This window comes from Parambassis ranga, chromosome 1 (genome assembly GCF_900634625.1).
Source record: "Parambassis ranga chromosome 1, fParRan2.1, whole genome shotgun sequence".
NCBI lineage: Eukaryota > Metazoa > Chordata > Actinopteri > Ambassidae > Parambassis > Parambassis ranga.
Window position 1 is genome coordinate 17,497,552 of NC_041022.1, and position 20,829 is coordinate 17,518,380.

General features: G+C 40.9%; 3 protein-coding genes across 4 annotated transcripts; 2 read left to right on the forward strand and 1 right to left on the reverse strand.

Moving 5' to 3' along the window:
* The first annotated feature begins 263 nt into the window (after positions 1–263).
* Positions 264–7,239, forward strand: psip1a (PC4 and SFRS1 interacting protein 1a). 2 transcript variants are annotated; one of them, XM_028417391.1, is made up of 17 exons: positions 264–344; positions 748–833; positions 994–1,070; positions 1,342–1,480; positions 1,639–1,728; positions 2,013–2,123; positions 2,929–2,988; positions 3,070–3,130; positions 3,346–3,439; positions 3,644–3,827; positions 3,913–3,983; positions 4,344–4,399; positions 4,545–4,615; positions 5,056–5,157; positions 5,249–5,450; positions 5,988–6,084; positions 6,609–7,239. In XM_028417391.1, the coding sequence occupies exons 2-17, from the start codon at positions 762–764 to the stop codon at positions 6,637–6,639; spliced, it is 1,518 nt and encodes a 505-aa protein (XP_028273192.1). In that variant the 5' UTR covers positions 264–344; positions 748–761; the 3' UTR covers positions 6,640–7,239. The 2 variants fall into 2 exon arrangements, with proteins under 2 accessions (XP_028273192.1, XP_028273202.1); XM_028417401.1 differs by lacking the exon at positions 2,013–2,123.
* A 644-nt stretch (positions 7,240–7,883) lies between these two features.
* On the reverse strand, positions 7,884–13,539 carry snapc3 (small nuclear RNA activating complex, polypeptide 3). Its single transcript, XM_028408779.1, has 9 exons — positions 13,306–13,539; positions 12,800–12,883; positions 12,639–12,717; positions 12,445–12,549; positions 12,205–12,354; positions 12,014–12,096; positions 11,659–11,817; positions 8,134–8,241; positions 7,884–8,052 (listed from the first exon to the last, which is right to left on the reverse strand). Exons 1-9 carry the CDS (start codon positions 13,536–13,538, stop codon positions 7,905–7,907), a joined length of 1,149 nt encoding a protein of 382 aa, XP_028264580.1. The 5' UTR covers position 13,539; the 3' UTR covers positions 7,884–7,904.
* A 1,203-nt stretch (positions 13,540–14,742) lies between these two features.
* Positions 14,743–20,694, forward strand: LOC114443227 (tetratricopeptide repeat protein 39B-like). Its single transcript, XM_028417096.1, has 18 exons — positions 14,743–14,844; positions 15,053–15,084; positions 17,147–17,251; positions 17,334–17,465; positions 17,560–17,636; positions 17,797–17,926; positions 18,004–18,109; positions 18,215–18,280; positions 18,362–18,470; positions 18,606–18,673; positions 18,761–18,820; positions 18,898–19,059; positions 19,160–19,251; positions 19,330–19,450; positions 19,531–19,642; positions 19,729–19,846; positions 20,168–20,284; positions 20,479–20,694. Exons 1-18 carry the CDS (start codon positions 14,815–14,817, stop codon positions 20,591–20,593), a joined length of 1,752 nt encoding a protein of 583 aa, XP_028272897.1. The 5' UTR covers positions 14,743–14,814; the 3' UTR covers positions 20,594–20,694.
* The last annotated feature ends 135 nt before the right edge of the window (positions 20,695–20,829 follow it).

Below are 20,829 nucleotides of genomic sequence, written 5' to 3' on the forward strand. Positions count from 1 at the left end.
GTGTGATGAGCGCGCATGCGTGGTTGTCAACGCCCACATTTTCAGGCACATCCGCAACGCAACATAGAAGCGCTTTGAAGAGGTGAGACCGGCGAACATGCCCATATACATTTATGTTTGTCTGATTATTATGTTAAGTGAAATGTCGCAACCACTTGGCGTTACTGTACAGCGTGGTAAAAGGGTTGATTTTGCTGCTTAAATAAGACACGACACAGGCGGTGACGTTAATTAAAACTAGCTCCCCCCTCTTCGTGCGGTGTATTGGTACAGTCCGTGGACGTCCTGCGCGGGAGCGGAAAACGTGCATCCGACAGTGCGGAAAAGGACCTTGCGTTTAGCTGGTAACATTTATTATATATCAATAATCTACTACCGCGAATACTCTGCTTATTGACAGACGCCTGCACAGTTTATAAGTCAGTGTATGAAACTGTTACGCTGCTATCTGCGGCTAAAGGCTAGTTAGCATGTGTGTTGATGAGGTTCCGCTCTGCTTACAGCTTGTTCATGCTCGTTACTGTGACTTTCATTTAGTTCTTAGATAACAGAGATACTAGCTTGAGTACATGCAGTGACTGTGTGTAAGGCAGAGTGTGTTTGTCACAGTAAACCTGCTTGTCATGTTAGAATGAACTGTCGGCTGGAAAGGATGTTTGTTGTGGCTAGGGGGAGGGGCACTGAATGAATGTGTGTACACGTTTTTATGGCTTAATGAAGTCTGTATTTATTTATTGTGTCTTACAGCTTGACAACACAGTATGGCTCGAGACTGGAAACCGGGTGATTTGATTTTTGCTAAGATGAAGGGTTATCCACACTGGCCTGCAAGGGTAGGTTTTGGATTGAATTCTAATCAATGCAATGTGTATACTTAACTATAGGTAAAATGCATGCATGGACAACCCGCATACATGTGCAACACACACAGAGGCACACACTACCATCACTACAGCTGTAAAGTAAACCCCTGCCTCTTCTTGTCTTTATTAGATTGATGAAGTTCCAGATGGAGCCGTGAAGCCATCCAACATGAAGTTTCCTATTTTCTTCTTTGGCACCCATGAAACGTTAGTAAACCAGCTGCACCAAATAAAGCTGCACTTAGAGAAGAAACAGAAAGTATTGTTTAAATGCATGGTGAGGTAACACAGACATTCATTGACGTCACTGGGCTTTGTTTAAGGTGTTTCTTTAAAAGCATAAATATTAGATGAGTGGCTGAATAGAGTTACTTCTTGTTTACTCTGTGTGTTCTTGCTCCATTATAGTAAACCACATGTCGCATCTTACATAGTATTAAATGTGCAAACATCTCTGAAATTATTTCCTTTATTACAGAGCATTTCTTGGTCCAAAAGATATCTTTCCATACCTCTCTAACAAAGACAAGTACGCCAAGCCTAACAAGAGGAAAGGCTTTAATGAAGGATTGTGGGAGATTGAGAACAATCCGAAAGTAGAACTAACTGCACCCAAGGTACGCCTTCCACAGACATTTTCTTTATTTTACCGACATTATTCTTTAAGTGACCTGAAAAACACTGATAACAAAAACGATTCAGCCATATCACAAGTCTTTGAAAAAAGAACTTAAAATTTATTGTCTCGTCTAACCGAATAATTTTGTTTGTAAAGCCGGTCCCACCCGAGTCTTTCACTGAGAAGGATTCAGACAGCAGCCCAGAAGGAGAAGAGGACACAGAGGACAAGGATGTAAAATCCACAGTAAGTATATATAAACACTGGTTTCACTGTGCTGGTCATGTGTCGTCAGCTTCTTTCTTTTTTATTTGTCATCTCTCGAAACATTCTCTGATGTCTTTCTGAATTGCGTGTTTCTGGAGGCAGCAGTTTACACAATAACAGTGTCATTATCTGCTAATGGAACGAAAGGACTGTGTGCTACAAGTAGTGTGTGCATCAGACAAATACTCCGTTAACTTTTCTCCCTTTCAAGACTCGTTCACCCCACCACACTGCGTCCTATGCTGTGTCTTGGGTGCATTCAGGTTCCAGGAAGTGAGGCTGAGCAGGAGAATGAGAATGAGGAGGAGGAGGAGGATGAGGAGGAGGAGGAGGAAGGGTCTCTGATGTCTGAGCAGGGTCTACAGAACCAGGATGTACGTACTTTGCATGTTGGGGTACCATAAAGCGGTGCAGGTTGTCTTAATCTATCTCCGTTGTAAAGCATGTGACAATTGGTGGTTTTTCAGTTGGTGGTTTATGTCTGTTTGACACAAAATTCTTGTTGGTGGCCACAAAGTTTTGTCGGTGCTTTTAAGTGACTGGTTTGGGGTTTGCTGTGAGACAACACAAGTAAACGCAAAGGGCTTGTCTTGTGCTAGACAAACGAAAGAACCATGTCATCAGATGAAACCGATCAAGAGCTGAGACACAGTAATGAGTGTGACTAATACCAAAATAACAGAAAGTCTTTCCGGAGCCACCCTAACATTTGGTGGTAATGCTTTTTCCCCTTTCTGCCTTTTCTTGTCCATATACTGCATAAATCTTCTGCTTTCAGTGATGTCATTAATTTTTGCATCGCTTTCTCTGTACTTTGGAAAAAGGTAAGTTAATGCAGTCTGAAGCAGTGTCCCATGTTTATGCATACAGAAGGTGTTATAGTCTATTCTGCAGAGTGTTACTGTGTGCTTTTTCTAATAATGCAATGCATAAAGAGTAGAATGTAATATGTAACTAAGGGCACATCAGTGGTGAATCTAACGCCTGCATATTTAATATTGCATGAGGTGTAATTCTACAGTGGCACACTAGATGGTGCCATCGATCTACAGTCAAATGACTTGCTGATCGTTCACATTACTCGGCTCCTTCTCTAGTTACTGCTGCAGCTGGATGCTCTTATGTTGCATATCAGTGATGTGGTAACATTATTTTTTCGTGAATTTTGTCCAATCTTAGGGCTCTGCTCAAAAAGATTCAACAGATGTTCCAAAACCCAAGAGAGGAAGGAAGAAAAAGGTTGGTAGTGTCCCTTTAATTGTTTACCTTCAATGATCTTAATTGCTATGCTATACTCTGCTTGATTTCCCTTTTATTCAGAGTGATGCAGACCTGGAGAATGAAAAAGATGATGCGCCTGCAAGTCCTGTTAGTCCTGCAGGTAAAATGATGATGTCCACAATGCTGTGTATGGCTTGGGCTCCTATGAATGAGTTGGAATCCTATGAGACTTATTTTAAACATGTACAAAGACACTGTGATCAGAGAATACATTAAATCCACTCCCAACTTGTAGCAATGCATACTTTAAGAAAATAGATATGCATGTATTCACATGGACAAACTGACTGTGTGTCTGTGTCCTCTCATGAATAGGTGGAGACGCCCCGAAACGAAGAGGGAGGAAACCTAAAAGTGAGAAGCTGCTTTTGCTTCAGCAGCAAGAGCAGCAAGGCTCTGGAAGTGAAATGTAATTACACGAATCTAAGACACACAAGACTCAGATTTTTCCATGCCTACCATTTGATGGTTAGATTGTCCAGGATTTTTTTCCCAGCAAGAACAGGAGCTGAGTAAAATGTAGTTTTGTTTTTAACACTAAATGTCATATAGAGAGCAGACTGTCCAGCTCAACAGAAATAAAGACAAAAATCACCTTTTCACTACTTCTTAGGGACACAGTTGAGTCAGACAAAAAGAGAAAGAGGGCACCAGAGGACAAGCCCCAAAGTGGGGAGGATGAGAAGAGAAAGAAGAAGGAGGACAGCAAAGGAAAGGATGCAGAGGTGAAGGAGCCTGAAAGCAAGAAGAAGAAGCTGTCCAAAGATGACGCCTCCTCTGGGTCTGATGATGAAGAGGCGAGTGAGCACAACTACCCAGTCCTTGTTACAGCATCGTTTCTAATGCAGATACGATACATGATGGTAATTCTTTTAATTTCAGAAAAACAAAAGCAGAAAAAAACAGCAGACTTCAGAAGTGGACAAGGATGTGCGGCGTAGGAAAGCAGATGAGTAAGTGACCATAACACACCCATTCAATTTTATTCTTGCATGTTTGTTGATGTAATTATGAAAAGGGGATAGAGAAGTTTTAAAATTGGCTAAAAATGAGTGAGCGGTCTTAATAGCACAATAAGTGCTTGTTTTTTTTTTTTTGTTTTTTTTTTTTTGTTTTACCACAGACGGGCTCAGATTGCTGTCATTCGATTGTTTTTTGTTTCACAAATATAAATCTAGCTCAAAGTTTGAGTCATTCTCATGCATGCATTAAGATTGATTGATTGATTATCTAAATATTCCCAGAATTATCCATGAAGTCCATAGCCACTCGGCCCACTAGGTAAATTGCTGACATGTTGTGCTGTCTTCCAGATCCAACAAAGATGATGGGAAGAAAAATGAAGAGAAGGCAGGAGCCAAGAAAAAAGGTGCATGAGAGATGAATCATAATTTGTCTTTAGAATACAGTGTTTTCAGTTTGCAGCATACAACATGAGTGTAAAATTAAAAAATCTGGTCAAACATATTAATGTAAGCTAAACAATATTTTCTGTTCTCTCCCTCCTTACTCAGAAATGTCAACTGACCTGAGACTCCAGAGGCTGCACAGTGAAATCAGGATTTCACTGAAAATTGACAATCCTGTAAGTTCTATTCATTAGTCAGATCATAACATGTACAACTCCATTTTTTTGTTCTGATAACTTGAAATAGTCTAATCTGTCCCATTCTCATCAACATACAGTATATCTCAAGACATATTTGAAGGAACTTCAAAACAAACATTCACTTGGACTAAAGGCTGAGATCACTTTTTAGGTCATCGATATTTTAATTCAAATTATTATTTAATATGAAACAAACATCACACGATTTTGGTTTAATCTGTGTTTCCAGCCATCAAAACAAACATATTTATGTTGCATTTCGTCAGTCAGGGCCTCAGGACTGTCTTACATAATGCATGGAATAAGATGATAAGAAGGATCAAATATTCTCCCGTTTCTGGTTTATTTTATCAACGGTGACTTCTGTATGCCTGAATGTATTCTTCTTCCATCCTCACTGCCCTGCTCTACTCCAGGATGTGAAGAAGTGCTTGGATGCACTAGATGAAATTGCTTCCCTTCAGGTCACAACCCAGCACCTGCAGAAACACAGTGAACTCATAGCAACACTCAAAAAGGTAAGACACCGATACAGAATGTAGATGGAATACTTTTTTTTCAGCCATGATTAGTTGAATGGTGAAAAAATGATTTTTATTTATGTCCTAGATTCGCAGATTTAAGGCCAGCCAGGACATCATGGACAAAGCCACCATGTTGTACAACAAATTTAAGAGCATGTTCCTGGTCGGTGAAGGTGACTGCGTGCTCAGTCAGGTGCTCAACAAGTCTTTAGCTGAACAAAGACAGCATGAAGAAGCGAAGAAAGGAGCGCTGAAGAGGGTTGAACAAGCCAAAGAAAACAACTCGGGTATGATACATGATGGATTTTCTTCTCTGTGTTCATGCTGGTTTTATCAACTGCAGGCACATAATTTATGTTAGAAGTTTGTATTCAAATATTTCAAATCTGCAGTTTCTGTTTCGTCCCAAATGCTATTTTAATACTGTTAGTAAGGCACATGGTGGTGGAGGCGGTGAGGCCTGGTCGTTGCAAATGTCTGCTGGCTAGTAGTTATAACTAAAACAAAATCGTTTATGAGAATTCAAGAACAGAGACTTTGATTCTGTGCTTGCAGTCAGCTTGGGGACGTCATAGGATCTCTGTGGTTGTGTTAGGCTTAGAGCTTCACAGCCACATCCTTGGTTGTACCACAAACAAAATGGCTGCCTCTGTAAAAGGTCTTTTTAAAGTAAAGCATGTTAAATAGGTGGAAAATCTTTTTATCTCAGTATGGTCTGGAGTGCTGCATGTGTCATCACATGCTCCTATGAACTGAGCTCTGCTCTCTGTGGTTGTTCAGGTTGCTCTGTCTGACTCAGTCTGTGTGTCCCCAACTGTCTGTAGACAAGGTGACAAATGGTGATATCAGCCCTGAGGAGAAGAAGCAGGAGACAGAGAGAGAGAATGTTCTTGAAGACGCCCCAGCAGGAGAAAATCACAGGTAACACGAAAACACAAAACAGTGCACAAGAGCCTGGAAAGAACCTAAATGTTTACTGTGAGTGTAAAATAGTTACAGCGGTGGTGGATCAGTGATCTGGGACACACATCCTTATAGTGTCACAGAGACCTCCATGTCCTACAACAATACTGACTGCAGTGTTAGGCACCTGGATGAAATCCTCAGAGCGGTGGATTTGCAATGGTGATTGACAGTGTCCAGCATTATGTGAGTGTGTAGGCAGTTCCAGGCCCTCATGTTGCCCTAACCTAAATTAAATTGAGCACCTCCGGGACGTTACGTATCTGTGAATCTGACTCCGCCTACTACCACCACAGACTGTCCAGGAGATCACTGATGCTCTGACCCAGGTCAGGGAGGAGATCATTAGGGTGTTTATAATAATAGTATTAGAACTAGAAATAAACAGGGTCTACTAATGGTTGGTCTTTAGCGGGGATTTACGGACAAATGGAAAAGGTCAGTCCTCTTTTTATCAAATATAATCTGTTTTCTCACTGCAGTGCCCCTAAAGCTCAGGAGGAGTCCACCTGAGTGTCCTACATGCCTGAAGAAAAGAAGATTGCTGCTGTACTAAAACAAGCTGACGTTCTGTCCAGTTCATAACAGTTCTGACCATTTATGTCCGCATTGCTGCTCAGTGCACCATCTGCGCCTCACCACTGATAATGACTGACTGACTTGCATATTCTATTTTATTTTTGTACTTGGTGTAATCGTTGCATTTGAGGCATTTTGTGTTACATGCATTTACATGTGTTAGTGTAAGGATCTGTAAATGTGCAGCACTAATCATGGGTTTTAATGAGCATGTTCATAGAAACAAGCGTTGGTACCATCACAGTAGATGTGTTTGATTAGTCTCCAGTTACTTGGTCGACAGTGTAAAACTCACTTTCAGATTGATTATGTGTAGTTAGAAGCTCCGTTAAAATGTCTAATAGTAGCTGCATTAACACAGCATGTTTCATAGATATTCACTTCAGATGCACAGGACTGAATATTTGCCAAAGTTTCCTCTGCCAAGAAAGTGCTTTATTTTCAGCCATGTGTTTAAGTGTCTGTTTTTAGGTTTTCTTTTAACATAGATGTAAATAAGAGTATTTTTGTGCCTGTCTGATGACCTGTTTCAACATCCAGTAATAAAGTTGTAGCTATAGTAAACCTCGACTTGTTTATCGAGTTTGTATCAAAGACAAAGAATCTGAAATGACAAGGATGACATATTTATACCCTAAGCCTGGGGTTATCACCTCATGTATTCATGTGACACCTCGCCTCCCTAAGTTTGCTCCTGCTTTATAAACCATAATCAGGTGCCCTCAGTGGTACTGACAATGAGTGGTTAAAAAGTGGAAAGGTTGATGGAGAGAGACCAGATTATTGTGGCTCACACTTAAAAGATGCACCTCAATGTGAGGTGAGCCCTCAAACATGGCAGATACATTTATCAGCTTCCTCTTAGCACCTGAAGCTGGTCTCCCCCTGAGAGGAAACGTGAATATCTTATATCTGTTGTTGCCTCCTAAGGCAGTACTACAATGAGTCCCAAAGTTTTTGTTATTTCACAAGTAGGTATCAATGCTCCAGTCAGGATTAAGAAACTTGGAAATAATAACAGAGCAGTACAGATGGAATATTTGGTGAATGTTACTGTTTATTCCAAACAGGAAATACCAGAAAATCCAAACAATTTTTTATTTTAAATAAAGTATATCAAAACATTTCTTTCTGAAATATGAAACATGAACTGTATTATACAGCATTCAATCGTGATCTAAGTTCACTAAAGTAAAGCATTAATTAAATGCACCAGGGTCCACATAGGGGTAAGCCAAAAAATCTCCCAGTTTGCTTCCTTGATCATCGTAGTGCAGCATCCGGAAGCACTTGTCACAGTAGAGACATGGGTGGCTCGGAGCGAACTGGTCGTTGGTAGTGAGCCATCTAGAAAAGTCAAAGATGAGTTTTAAAAAAGCCAAAGCTGTCATGCGGTTTGTGTAACCGATCCGTTTTGATTTCGCATACCTGCTGATGAAGAGATGGCAAACGGCACACTTCTGGATTACAATTCTGTGCTTGTGCGTGAGAAGCGGGTACAGCTTCTTGTCGAGGCAGTCGTTCTTGTGGACCAGTCTGCAAGGAAGATGATGATGAGTGGTGAGAGAACAGATTCGTCTCACATTTAGAATTTCAAGAGCTGCATTCATGTGTGGTTAACATCAGCTCAGACATGTATGCATCCACTGGGGCAAACATTCAATGCAGTCCTGTGAGAGCTGACGATCTTTATATCAGAATGACGTCTTGTGATGACTTTCGATGGATTTTACAGTTTATTAAGGCACGGTGTATGATCCAGGCTTCAATAGCTTTTTCCCCCTCATACCAGCACAAACACTTCTCTCTCTGAACAAGCTCTCATCATCACTGTGATAAACAGGAATGATCCTGAATCCCTGTGGGGTCAATTTAATAATATCATGAAAACATTTCACAAGAACAAGCACTGCAACTAAAAGAAAAGGATCCAATACAAAGGATACAAAAACTAAATGTATATGTATGTATATACATATGTGTGCATCTTTTAAAGCACACATAGTGAGTCCTGCTTAAACTGAAGTCTCATCTTAGCACTCTTGTCATGGTCTCACCTGATTATGTCTTTATAGTAGCTGTAGACTCACCAAAATATCACCAATCCAAACTAACTTCACTGCTTACTTGCTAAAATATTTACAGTATGGTAGTGCTTTTGTTTTTGTTGCCATATTGCTCCACACTTATTTTCTGACAGTATAACTATTTCTATTCAGTGTTTCCCACAGACCAGTTAGCAATTTGTGGTGGCATCTCGGTCTGCGAGTCGGTCATCAGGGTTTATACAGGTTAAATATGCACCTGCAGCTTATCTAATGACAATTTTAAAGCTACAAGAACCACCTTGAATTGATTCAGTTCTTAATGCTCTCAGTTAGTTCCTACTGATAAGACAAACATTTTTACTAGAACCCTGCCTGGACCTTCCCCCACCTCTACTCCATACATTACAGGGCAGTAGAATGAGTTTGCTCATACAAATACCTGGACTTTATATTGGAGGAAGACCTGGCTTTTAAATTTCATGTTTCATGAATTACTCTCCAAATTAAAATTCAGGTGTTTACTAGGGATGTCCCGATCCGATCACGTGATCGGAAATCGGGCCCGATTACGTGATTTCAGACTCGATCGGAATCGGATGTTACCTCCCGATCAGGACTCGGATATATATTTATTAGGGCTCTCAAAGTTAACGCCTTCTGTGCAGGGTGGCTCTGTGTCCTGTAGTGTAGGGGTATGACTAGGCCTGTCGCGATAAACAATAAATCAATTAATTGCACAATAAATTAATAAATTACGTTTTTCGGGCGCGATAAAATACATTTGCATGCTGGTTTGTTTTCCTCTCTCTCTCTCTCCCTCTCGCTGCCAAAGAGACTGGATGACAAAAGGCGTCACTCCGGTGCGTCGTAGCGTATAAAGGCCGTCGGACTTTATATGGCCCGCGGCTTCTGTCTTAAAATGTGTCAAATCAACAGGTGGTTGTTATTTTTTTAACTCATTGTGTAACATTTACGGGATGTTCTGAGCAGACCACGGTCAGCTCGCTGTCTGCGTCGCCACGGTGCGTCACAGCGCTGCAGGGCTTGGACGCTGGTTACAGCAACACAGAGAGCTCTGAAGCTGCACAACACCGTTTCAACACTTTGCCACAATTCACCACGACACTAAACATGCTCATGTATAGAGCCTGTTCTCAGAGAGAGTCCGCGTTGTACGAGTGAAGTTCTCTGTCTTCTCACTGGCGGCACTCGCTGCAGCGCCACCCAGTCTAGTTCTCTTGCCCAGTCCTCTGGTGCCATCTCTGCTGTCAGTTTCTATGTGTTTCTGTCTGCATGGTGGCGTTTGTAAAATTCACTGCAGCTGTCTGCAGCGGCCTGATGCGCATACACACATGCAAACACAAACGCGTGCGCACACAAGCACATGTGCGTACAGGTGAGCCCACTCCCAGCAGCAGGTAGAGTGCGTGTTGTTTGGCTCTCTGTTGCTCATGACGTGCTGGTTGGTTTGACTTAACTCCATTGACTATGCTCAGATAAGCCATGGTAATAGGCCTACCACTACTCATAATAATAATAATAATATCAACATTAATATTAATATCATTAATAATAACAATAATAATAATAATGTTGATGATTGGGGGCCTTTCCAGTGTTAAATGTTCTTTAGAAATTAAAGTTTATTGATCTTTGAAAGGGTGTACTAGCATTATATGTCGTTATCATTATATTAGTTGAACATGGTCTCAAAACGACAATATTATCGATTATCGCAATAATTTCTCTTGGCAATTAATCGCCCAGCAAAATCTGTTATCATGACAGGCCTAGGTATGACAGTTGCTTTTGGTGCGAGGTCTCGATGAGCTGCTGTGTGTCTGAAATCCTATTTACCGCCTTTATAGAGAATATTGAAAGTATCGGATCGGGACTCGGTATCGGCAGATACTCAAAATCAAATGACTTTGGACTCAAAGGCAAAAAAAACTGATCGGGACATCCTTAGTGTTTACTTGAATTTGTGCCTAGTTTAGTTCTGATTCTGTCATTCAAGGAGTGGATTACAAAAAACAGCTGAAGGTATTTATTTCTCTATTTAAACTCAATACTGACCTCAGCCTATATGTCAACCTGTTCTTGTATTGTAAAATGACGTTTTTTGGTAAAATAAAGGTTAAAATAAATAATGTGGCAACAAGGCAATTAACTCATAAATAAAGCAGCTTTTGGTGGTATTATTCTTTATGTGACTATGGGCATATAACGTAGTTTCACCTTTAATCGCCTAATGGTTTGCTGCGTTACCAGCTCTGTCTGTGCTGAGTTGTGCGTCTTCTCTGTGCAAATATCCGCTGATTCAGGTTTTCTTTCAACAGTCAATAGGCGTCAGACACTGCGCATGGAGAGGAGGAGCGGGCGGATCAGCTGCTGTTGGTGTGCGTGCATGCATGTGCACTTACGTGTGTACGCTTGTGTGTGAACGTGAACGGGGGGAGAGAGAGTTGCACGGAGTTCAATGAACGGAAGGATAGCTATATTATAAAATCGTTGGCGAAAAAAACCACAGAATCAATTTGTGGCGGAGGGTGTTCTTTATGTGGCGGCCTGCCACGAATTAGTCTATGTGTGGGAAACCCTGCTATTATCTACAGGATCAGATGTTTTAGTGTTACTTGTAAAACGGCTTTGTTCAAGTTTGGCAACAACAGCTGAGTCCAGAAACACAGACTCCTGTTTTAAAGCTAAACACAGTAATACACACACATGGAAAGTGCAGCTCCTTCACCACAGTTAGACTGGCTGTAGAACAAAGACTATTGATGGGGAGTTTGTTACATATATCATTTCAGCTGTGTGACAGCATCACTCTTACTGCTACATATTGAGTAAAGATTTTGAAAGGAAGCTGGACAGCTGCTGTACAACACTTAGAAGCACTGACCTGACGTCTGTGATGATGACGAGATGTTCACAGTCCCCCTGATGGCAGTACAGGTAAGGGAATCCCACTTTCACTTTCAGATCTACGAACTGTGTATCCTCCATCTTGGCCTGGCTGTAAGGTGGGAAGTTACGAGACTTTGCCCATTCAATGGTAGTCCTGTGTTACAAACAACAGGACACGGATCAAAGACCTGATCAAAGTCTCAAAGATATAAAGATATACACCCAATGTTCATTGTGGTCACTTTACAGGGCAGATTACTCAAAGTAGGGTTGGGCGATATTGCCTGAAATCAAAACCGCGATTAAAACAAAAATCCAGATTAATTCCCTCCATCAGAAGAAGAACATACATGCTGATGTCCTGGCACTCAGGAAAGCGCATGTCATTGTAGAAAACTCCCTCGAAGAAAAAGAAAGCCGATTTGTAATGATCCTAAAAGCAGAACACATCAAAACTTTATAAAGTGATCATTTCTTCGTGTGTATTTATTTTCTACAGTCAATGTGCACAAACTGGTGGATTTAGAGATAAGGTGGTTACTTTGCTGACGAAGTCTGGAGCCATGTCCGGATTGTTGCTGAATTCTCCGCACACTTGCAAGTCTCTGACACAGCAGATGGCATCCCTGAGCTTTGCCAAGCTGTGAGAGCCCATCATCAGCAGAGTCGCGTGGGGTCTGACGTAGGTAAACTGGCCAAAGACAACATTCATGGAAAATAAATGCATCTGGCATTCGGATGGTTTTTGTACTCAGAGGTGAACAAAGATAAAAACGCTCACTTTGTCATAGGTGGCTGGGTAGTAGACGTTGATGGTCAGAATGATTTCTCCTTCAGGCACCATGTCAGACACCGTTTCTGGGGTCCTACCAAGAGTTGAACGCTCCTACAAATCGCACAGGGAACCAAACAAAGCATGAAGACATACAACAAGTCATACTTCAGATCACACGTCAAATACTCCAAATCACCCACCAGCTCATTTGCATAGAGGTCGTGTCTGTTCTTGGTTCTTTTCAGAGTAGCTTTGTAATCTTGTCTCTTTTTCCTTTGTCTGTTAAAATAAAAAAATATATAAATGAGACCTAAATTATTTTACTGGTGAATCTGAGCCATTAAGTGAAGACATTTCATACATTAGTGTTTTCAGAGTCGGGTCTGGAGGTACGACTTCCATGTCGGGTGGCTGATCTTCAGGATGGCAGCGGAGAGAATCAATGCTGGGAAAAAAGATTCAAAAACAAAATCATGTGACTACTTTACTATCTTTAGAAATACTTTGTAAATATCACCTAAAGGAGAAAGGAAACCAGGCCATATTAATCATGGTACCTTCTAAATTTGCACCTAGGCCTGCAGTCATAAAGCATATGAGTCCTGTCTGTAGATTTGTATCCTTGGACCTCCAGAACATGTTGCACAGCAGAAATAACACCACGACTGGTCAGATATTTGGATTCCGGGATAGCTGCCATCACCTCAGTAACCAGCAGAGTACCCCCATGTAATATGACATGGTGACCCAGAAAACAGAGGCTGTCACTCTGCTTGCAGACTTGGCTGATTTGGATTTTGTGGAAACTAGAGACAGAATCTGTCATGTGTAACATGTGTACGCTGTGTGTGGGTCTGTATGAACTACCTGCAGACGGACTTGAGCTCAGACATGGTCTCCGCTCCGATCCCCATATCTTTAGCAAAGTTAGCATCAAACGCGTCTTCGTCCTCCTGCTCATAGGAAACGTCTTCCGGGTTCAGTCTGCTCAGCCACTCGTTTCTGAAAGAGCCGATATGAAAGACCTTTGTGTTCACATCGGTATATTCATAATCTGGGATGTTAGTTTCGCAATCTGCAAACGCCTTGGGTGCCGCCATGTTTTCTAAAAGGAACGCACAGAGAATTGTGGGTAATGTAGTTTTAAACAGCACGCCTTCTCTATCGATGTGTAAACAGCGTATTTTTGTGACTAAATAAACGAAATACATGTGTTAATATGAAAGATTCTCGTGTTGTTGTTATTTATCAAATTAAAAATTATAACGTATGTTTGTAGCAGTCAACGAGGCAAATGTTTAGGGCCCAGGTCAGTAGTGGTCCTTCGAATACTAACAAATGCATACATATATAGTTTGAGTTTTAGATGTTGTTTATGTTTGCATTTTGAAAATTACAAAAGTTATATTTTTAGTTTTTAAAATTTTAAACAAAAAATCATTTTAGTTCATTCCAGATTGTTTGTTATGGTGATAAACGCGGGTTGGAGGGTGTAAACCTTTGCCTAGGGTTCATGACATGTTTTTATGTGTGCTCTGAAATGAGGGTTGAAATTATGGGAGCACTAATCCGAGAGTTTGGGACTTTTGGAGAGTATTTATTTTTCAAATCCTAACAAAGAGGCTGCATTAAAACGCACTGGCCTTCTCCTGGTTCCATCAGATGCTTCTCACATTCTCATCGAATGTGATGCAGCAGGAGAAAGCTCAAAACCACCAGAAATAATGAGTTAAGCTGGGGAGGGGAGTCACATGCATGCAGTGACTAATGAACACTCACTGTGCTGTTGTAGTTTTCATGAATATAAACTTGATCAACCTGATAAACTCAGGCCTGTTGTCACATTTCATGATTTTTCAGAAATTTAAAATAAACGTTGTTGCATCAAAATGATAAGAAAGGGGATTGTTTTTATAAAAGGCAACGAGACTAAATTAAAATGGAAGATAATCTGTGCAGTCTCCTCCCACCCCACCGCGCCTCTGATTTACATGGGTTATTCTGCGCACCTGTGTCACCAGTGACCAGGCCCAAAACACAGTTCAGCCTGCTCCAGATTGGTTTTACACCTAACTGCACGGTTTGTATGATAATTAAAATAAATGGCCTAAAATCCATAAGTGAAAATAACTTTTTCTGTTAAGATTCTACAAAAAAACGTGAGACGGAAATATGCGTAAAATTATGTCCTGTGTCATGTGAGGAGACAAATGTGTCAACTGGCCCAGCAGACCAGGCCACTCCCAGTCTTACCTTATAAATATCACGGCAGTCCACGGAGCAGAGTCTCTTTGATCGCTGGCAAAGAGACACGATCCATTTTCCATCTTTGTGACTTCAGTTTTTATTCTCCAGTATTTTTTTTTTTGTACACCAATGGAGACGAAGGACAGCGCACTACAGCAGGTAGGCGACACAGATAAATGTCTACAAGAGGCTAAGTGTAATTTTTACTCTACTTTCCAAATATACATTATATTTTTAATAACAATGAAAGACATCAAATTTCAAGTATGTTTTCTTTGAGGCGCAATGACATCCTGTTCAGCAGCTCTTGGCTTCAGGCACACAGACACATGGGATATGAATATGAAGTTTCTCTCACTTCTTTCAGGCGGATATAGACCTCCTCAGTGATGAAGCAGAGTAAGTAAATGACAACATTTATCTTCATAATGTTTACAGGCATGTGTGTGTGTCCTTCAGCGATACAGAAAACATGAAGGATATTTTTGAAATGTACAGTGGCTTGCAAAAGTATTCATACCCCTTGAACTTTTCCACATTTTCTCACATTATGACCAAACATAAATATATTTTATTGGAATGTTATGTGAGAGACCAACACAAAGTGGCACACAATTGTAAAGTATAAAGAAAATTATACATGAGTTAATTTTTTTTTACAAATAAAAAACTGAAAATTGCAGTGTGCAAAAGTATTCAGCCCCCCTGAGTCAATACTTTGTGGAACCCCCTTTTGCTGCAATTACAGCTGCAAGTCTTTTGGGGTATGTCTCTACCAGCTTTGCACATCTACAGACTGAAATCTTTGCCCATTCTTCCTTGCAAAACCATTCAAGCTGAGTCAAATTAGATGGAGAATGTTTGTGAATAGCAGTTTTCAGATCTTGCCACAGATTCTTGATTGGATTTAGGTCTGGACTTTGACTGGGCCATTCCAACACGTTAACCCTCATGGACTGTTCGCAAACACTACCCTTATGTGTTGTTCGGGACAAAAACGTCCCCTAACTTTAATGGTTTTAAAAATATATCAGATAAATATTTTTTTGCATAGACCTTTTAATTAACTTCAGTTCTAATCAACAGTAGTGAAAAAATCATTTTCCCCCAGGATTTTAATATGGTCATTACGTTGTTAACTGTAAAAATCACAAATTTTTACCTCCTACCAACAGGGTAAACCACCAACAATCAAGAATGCATGATTATGTAGTGCCATGGCTGTGCAGTCAAAAAAAGTGTGGTTATAATGTATGGGACAAAATGGGAGAAAAAATGAAAATCCAGTGCTGTGCAAAAACTAATAATGCAATAAAGTCAATTTTTTACTGATGTTTGACATGACCAAGACTGTAATAAAGGTTAAAGAAAATCCAGTCCACATTCACCTTTTCTATTAAAAATGAGCCATTTTGTGTGTTTTTTTTCCAATTTTCAGCACCACCCCTTATAAAATTGGTGATTAAAGGGTTAAAATCCTGGGGGAAAATGATTTTTTTCACTACTGTTGATTAGAACTAAAGTTAATTAAAAGGTCTATGCAAACAAATTTCAAAAAAATATTTATCTGATATATTTTTAAAACCGTTAAAGTTAGGGGACGTTTTTGTCCCGAACAACACATAAGGGTAGTGTTTGCGAACAGTCCATGAGGGTTAATGTGTTGGAATGGCCCAGCCAAAGTCCAGACCTAAATCCAATCGAGAATCTGTGGCAAGATCTGAAAACTGCTATTCACAAACATTCTCCATCTAATTTGACTCAGCTTGACATTTTTGTCCCGAACAACACATAAGGGGGTAAAATTTGCCCACAGTGTACTGTTGACCTATGAAAAATTTTAAAATCATATTAACAAAATTTATGTAAAATTTGTTGAGCAAAAATGATTCAATTTGTTCACATATTGACAAAGTTATGGCCAAAATAAACAAAGGACAAAAATGTCCCGAACAGTCCATGAGGGTTAATATGTTTCATTTTAAACCATTGCACTGTAGCTTTGGCTTTATGTTTAGGGTCATTGTCCTGTTGGAAGGTGAATCTCCGCCCCAGTCTCAAGCGTTTTGCAGACTCCAACAGGTTTTCCTCCAGGATTATCCTGTATTTAGCTCCATCCATCTTCCCATCAACTTTGACCAGCTTCCCTGTCCCTGCTGAAGAGAAGCAGCCCCACAGCATGATGCTGCCACCACCATGTTTGACAGTGGGTATGGTGTGTTCAGAGTGATGTGCAGTGCTAGGTTTCCGCCACACATAGCGTTTTGCATTTAGGCCAAAAAGTTCAATTTTAGTCTCATCTGACCAGAGCATCTCCTTCCACGTGCTTTCTGGGTCACTCACATGGCTTCTGGCAAACTGCAAAATGCATTCCTGCAGCGGTTCCTCACTGTCAAGCATCTCTGTTGTCATCTGTAATTTAGACATTTTGACATAATTTACATGCCACTCTCTGATTCAGACCACCTAAAATGGATCTGGAGACAGCGCTGAAGGAATGCTCCGCTGCCCTCAGTCTTTTCCTGAACAACAGGTTTGCGGATGCACTGGCTGTTTTACAGCCTTGGTAAGCCTGTGTTGGCCTGATGATAGACCTTGGCTTTGGTTTGAGGTTTATTTAATAAATTGTTCCTTGTATGTCCTCTTAGGAAGAGTCAGAGTATGTACCACGCCATGGGCTACAGCAGCATCTTGGTAATGCAGGCAGGCATGACCTTTGAACCGAAGGACATGGATGTTGCCATGTCATCTCTGAGAGAATCCCTGCTAACCTGCCAGAAGTATGGGCTGATGGCTAGATACGAATTTCATACAATGTTAAAGGTTTAAGACGTCTTTACATTGTGACTTCATACAGTGTGTTTCTCAACTTAGATTTCGGAAGAAAACAGGAATAATGGAGAGCTTGGCCAACCTGTGGTACAGACAACCAACTGACAATCTGACAGAAGGTTAGTCAGGTGTACATTTGATGCACATTAATCCCAGCGTAAACACCAGAGAAGGTCTCACATTTCATCAAGTCAGATTATTATTGGGCACCTCAGTCACAAAATGTAGGTTAAACCCTCTGTTTGTTTACTGGTGTTACACACACTTCTTCATTAACAGAGGAGCTGCATGCAGAGCTGTGCTATGCTGAGGTGTTGCTGCAGAAAGCTGCCCTCACGTTCCTGGATGAAAGTCTGATTGGCTTCATCAAAGGAGGGATGAGAATCCGAAGCAGTTATCAGATTTACAAGTAAGAACTTTAGGGAACACGAATCATACTTATATAAAAGTAAAGGTGCGTTTTAACACGTTGTATCTCCAACACAGAGACTGCCAGGCCATGGTGAATGTCATGAAAAATGAGGAAAAACAAAGAGGCACACTGGTTCATTTCAGAGCTGGAGTCAGCATGGGCATCGGATCGTTTAATCTGGTGAGAGATGCAGAAGCAACCATTCATGCAAAATAGTGGGAAAAAAATAAGTGAACCCTTCTTCAGCTCTTAATGAAATAACCGAACTGTTCTTTTTGTAAACAGATGCTGTCTCTGCTTCCATCCAGAGTCCTCAGACTGATGGAGTTCTTGGGCTTCTCTGGAGACAGGGTAGGTAACATTGCCCCGGCAGTGTCAGCATGTAGTAATATGCAGATTATGTTCTGACATTGTTTGCTAACTCTCTGACAGGAGTTGGGTTTGACAGAGCTGAGAGAGGGAGCAGCTAGCAACAGCCTGCGCTCCATCCTCTGCACCCTCACTCTGCTAATGTTTCATCTCTACATCACAGTGATACTTGGTGAGCAGACTCTGGAGTCACACTACTGCTATGTCCTTCCAGATTTATATCCCTCAGTTTATTTTAAAATTTGGTTGCATGTCATTATTTTGGAGGTTGCCATGGTCTGAATATTACTCCTCTGCACCCTTTAAGGTACTGGTGATGGGAACCTTGCTGAGGCTGAAGCTCTGCTGGAGCCTTATTTGGAAAAGTTCCCTAATGTGAGCAGTGAGTCGACTGTATTCTGGCACAGATGAAGCACTTTACAGCTTACTGCAGTGATTAAAAATATATGTTCTTCCATGTAGGGAGCTCTTATTCTCTTCTACACCGCAAGAATTGCCGTGCTCAAAGGGAACTTCACATTTGTGAGTACTTGACATGTATAACCAGGTGTTTACATTAGCTGTTGTAAAAATTCAGTGAGTCTTTTTTTTCTTTTCAGGCTCAGGAGAAGTACCTGGCCTGTATTGCATCCCAGGAGGAGTGGCGTCAGATTCATCACCTGTGCTACTGGGAGCTGATGTGGGCCTACTCCTTTGAGCAAAACTGGAGAGAGGCTTATAGATACGCTGACCTGCTCTGTAAAGAGAGCAAGTGGTCCCAGGTATCTAACGAAACTTCAAGCTGTCTGTTCCATGTAGTCTTCCGTTGTCTTCTGTTTGTGTTTTCCCTCTTACGACAAATTGTTTGCTCCGTCCTCGAAGGCCATCTACGTATTCCAGAAAGCTGCCATCCTGAGCATGCTGCCAGAGGAGGAAGTGGCTGAACTGGGGGAAAATGTGGTGCAATTATTCAAGTGTGGAAAAACAAAGAACTTATCACTACAAATCTACAGTTATTCATTCATACAGAAACTATGAAATGTGTTTTGCAGGCAGGTGGACGGTCTGAGACTGAGAATTGCTGGAAAGTCCATTCCAACTGAGAAGTTTGCAGCAAAGAAGGCTCACAGATACTCCTGCTCTAACCCTGTGAAACCAGTTGTCCCTGCTTTAGTAAGGACCTGTGCACACTCTTTGGAAGGAAAAACACAAACCAGGCCCTTCGGTTCATGTTGGATCTTCTTTTCCAACAGGAGATGATGTATGTGTGGAACGGCTTCACCGTCGTAGGCAGAAGACCAGAGCTGACCGAGAGCATCTTGTCCACCTTAGAGGAAGCAGAGGAGCAGCTCAGGAAGGATCCGAGTGAGATGGCTGATTTTATTGATTTATTTTTTTAAAATCTGATTTAGTAACACTGTTAAACTAACAGCTTTTTGTATCGTGTGTAGACCCATCAGAGTATCATATGGATGATCAGTGTGTTGTCCAGCTGCTAAAGGGTCTGTGTCTGAGACACCTGGGGCGCCTGGTCCAGGCTGAGATCTGCTTCAATCACGTGATTACCAGGTAAGGTTATCTAATGGCACTGCAGCACACATGCAGCGCACACACACACGATTACAGTGAGATGAGTATGATCTGTAGAAATCTAACAGGTTGGATTAACACTCCCTTCTAATCATAAAAACAGTGATTTTACAGACATGGTCTGTCGGCCACTCTGAATGCCTTTTATTGCTTCATACTACCTGAATTGCAAAGATGTTTTTCTTTAATCCGACTTTAATAGCCTTGTTTCATTATACCTGCTCTGGATGAATGTGATGGACAACTAAAAACACATTTTGGCTATTGTTTTTGAATATTACTGTTTTTTTTTCTTTTCAGTGAAAAAGATATCAAACATGACACCTACCTTGTGCCATATACCATGTATGAGCTGGGCCTTCTGTACAAGCAGAGAGGTGACATCAACAAAGCCATCACTGTGATCGAAAATGCCAAGTGAGTCTTCTGGATTACTTTTGTTTGTAATAAATGCTGCGTGTTGTCCTTCTAAAATGAAATGGCTGCAGTTTATATATGGCAAGGAGAAGGTAAGTGCATCTCATCAAGGGCAAAGCCTGAACCCCAGCAACTAGTGTGTTCCTCTTGGTTCCAGCAGCATGTAATATTACCATTTCTGATTGTATTTCTAGGATGAACTACAAAGACTACAACATGGAGTCCAGGTTACACTTTCGCATCCATGCAGCACTTAACACCATGGGCTCCTTTGCAGCCAAACTCCCTCCTTCACGTACGCCAGCTTAAATAATCCAGAGACGGGAAACTTGCTGTAAAAGAAATTTCATCCTACTGCACAGCACTTAACATCCTCATGGTGGCCATCTGCCTAGAAGAAAAAACAACATTCAGGGATTTATTTTTGGAATATCAAGTTTGAGACATTTTAGTTTTTTTTATCCAGTGTTTAAAACATTTTAAAACTCTGTTCTCCTGGATAAAAAGAATTGGCTTAAATTGTAACTGGTATTTAATGAATAGAT

Excerpts from the sequence above, each read along its gene's own strand:
- psip1a (XM_028417391.1), top strand. The coding sequence starts at position 762 with ATGGCTCGAGACTGGAAACCGGGTGATTTGATTTTTGCTAAGATGAAG. Across the intron at positions 2,124-2,928 it reads AGGGTCTACAGAACCAGGAT|GGCTCTGCTCAAAAAGATTC; the intron begins GTACGTACTTTG and ends GTCCAATCTTAG. Across the intron at positions 4,400-4,544 it reads GGCAGGAGCCAAGAAAAAAG|AAATGTCAACTGACCTGAGA; the intron begins GTGCATGAGAGA and ends CTCCTTACTCAG.
- snapc3 (XM_028408779.1), bottom strand. The coding sequence starts at position 13,538 with ATGGCGGCACCCAAGGCGTTTGCAGATTGCGAAACTAACATCCCAGAT. Across the intron at positions 8,242-11,658 it reads GTCATCATCACAGACGTCAG|ACTGGTCCACAAGAACGACT; the intron begins GTCAGTGCTTCT and ends TCTTCCTTGCAG. Across the intron at positions 8,053-8,133 it reads TGCCATCTCTTCATCAGCAG|ATGGCTCACTACCAACGACC; the intron begins GTATGCGAAATC and ends TGACTTTTCTAG.
- LOC114443227 (XM_028417096.1), top strand. The coding sequence starts at position 14,815 with ATGGAGACGAAGGACAGCGCACTACAGCAG. Across the intron at positions 17,252-17,333 it reads CTGGCTGTTTTACAGCCTTG|GAAGAGTCAGAGTATGTACC; the intron begins GTAAGCCTGTGT and ends ATGTCCTCTTAG. Across the intron at positions 18,674-18,760 it reads ATTTGGAAAAGTTCCCTAAT|GGAGCTCTTATTCTCTTCTA; the intron begins GTGAGCAGTGAG and ends TCTTCCATGTAG.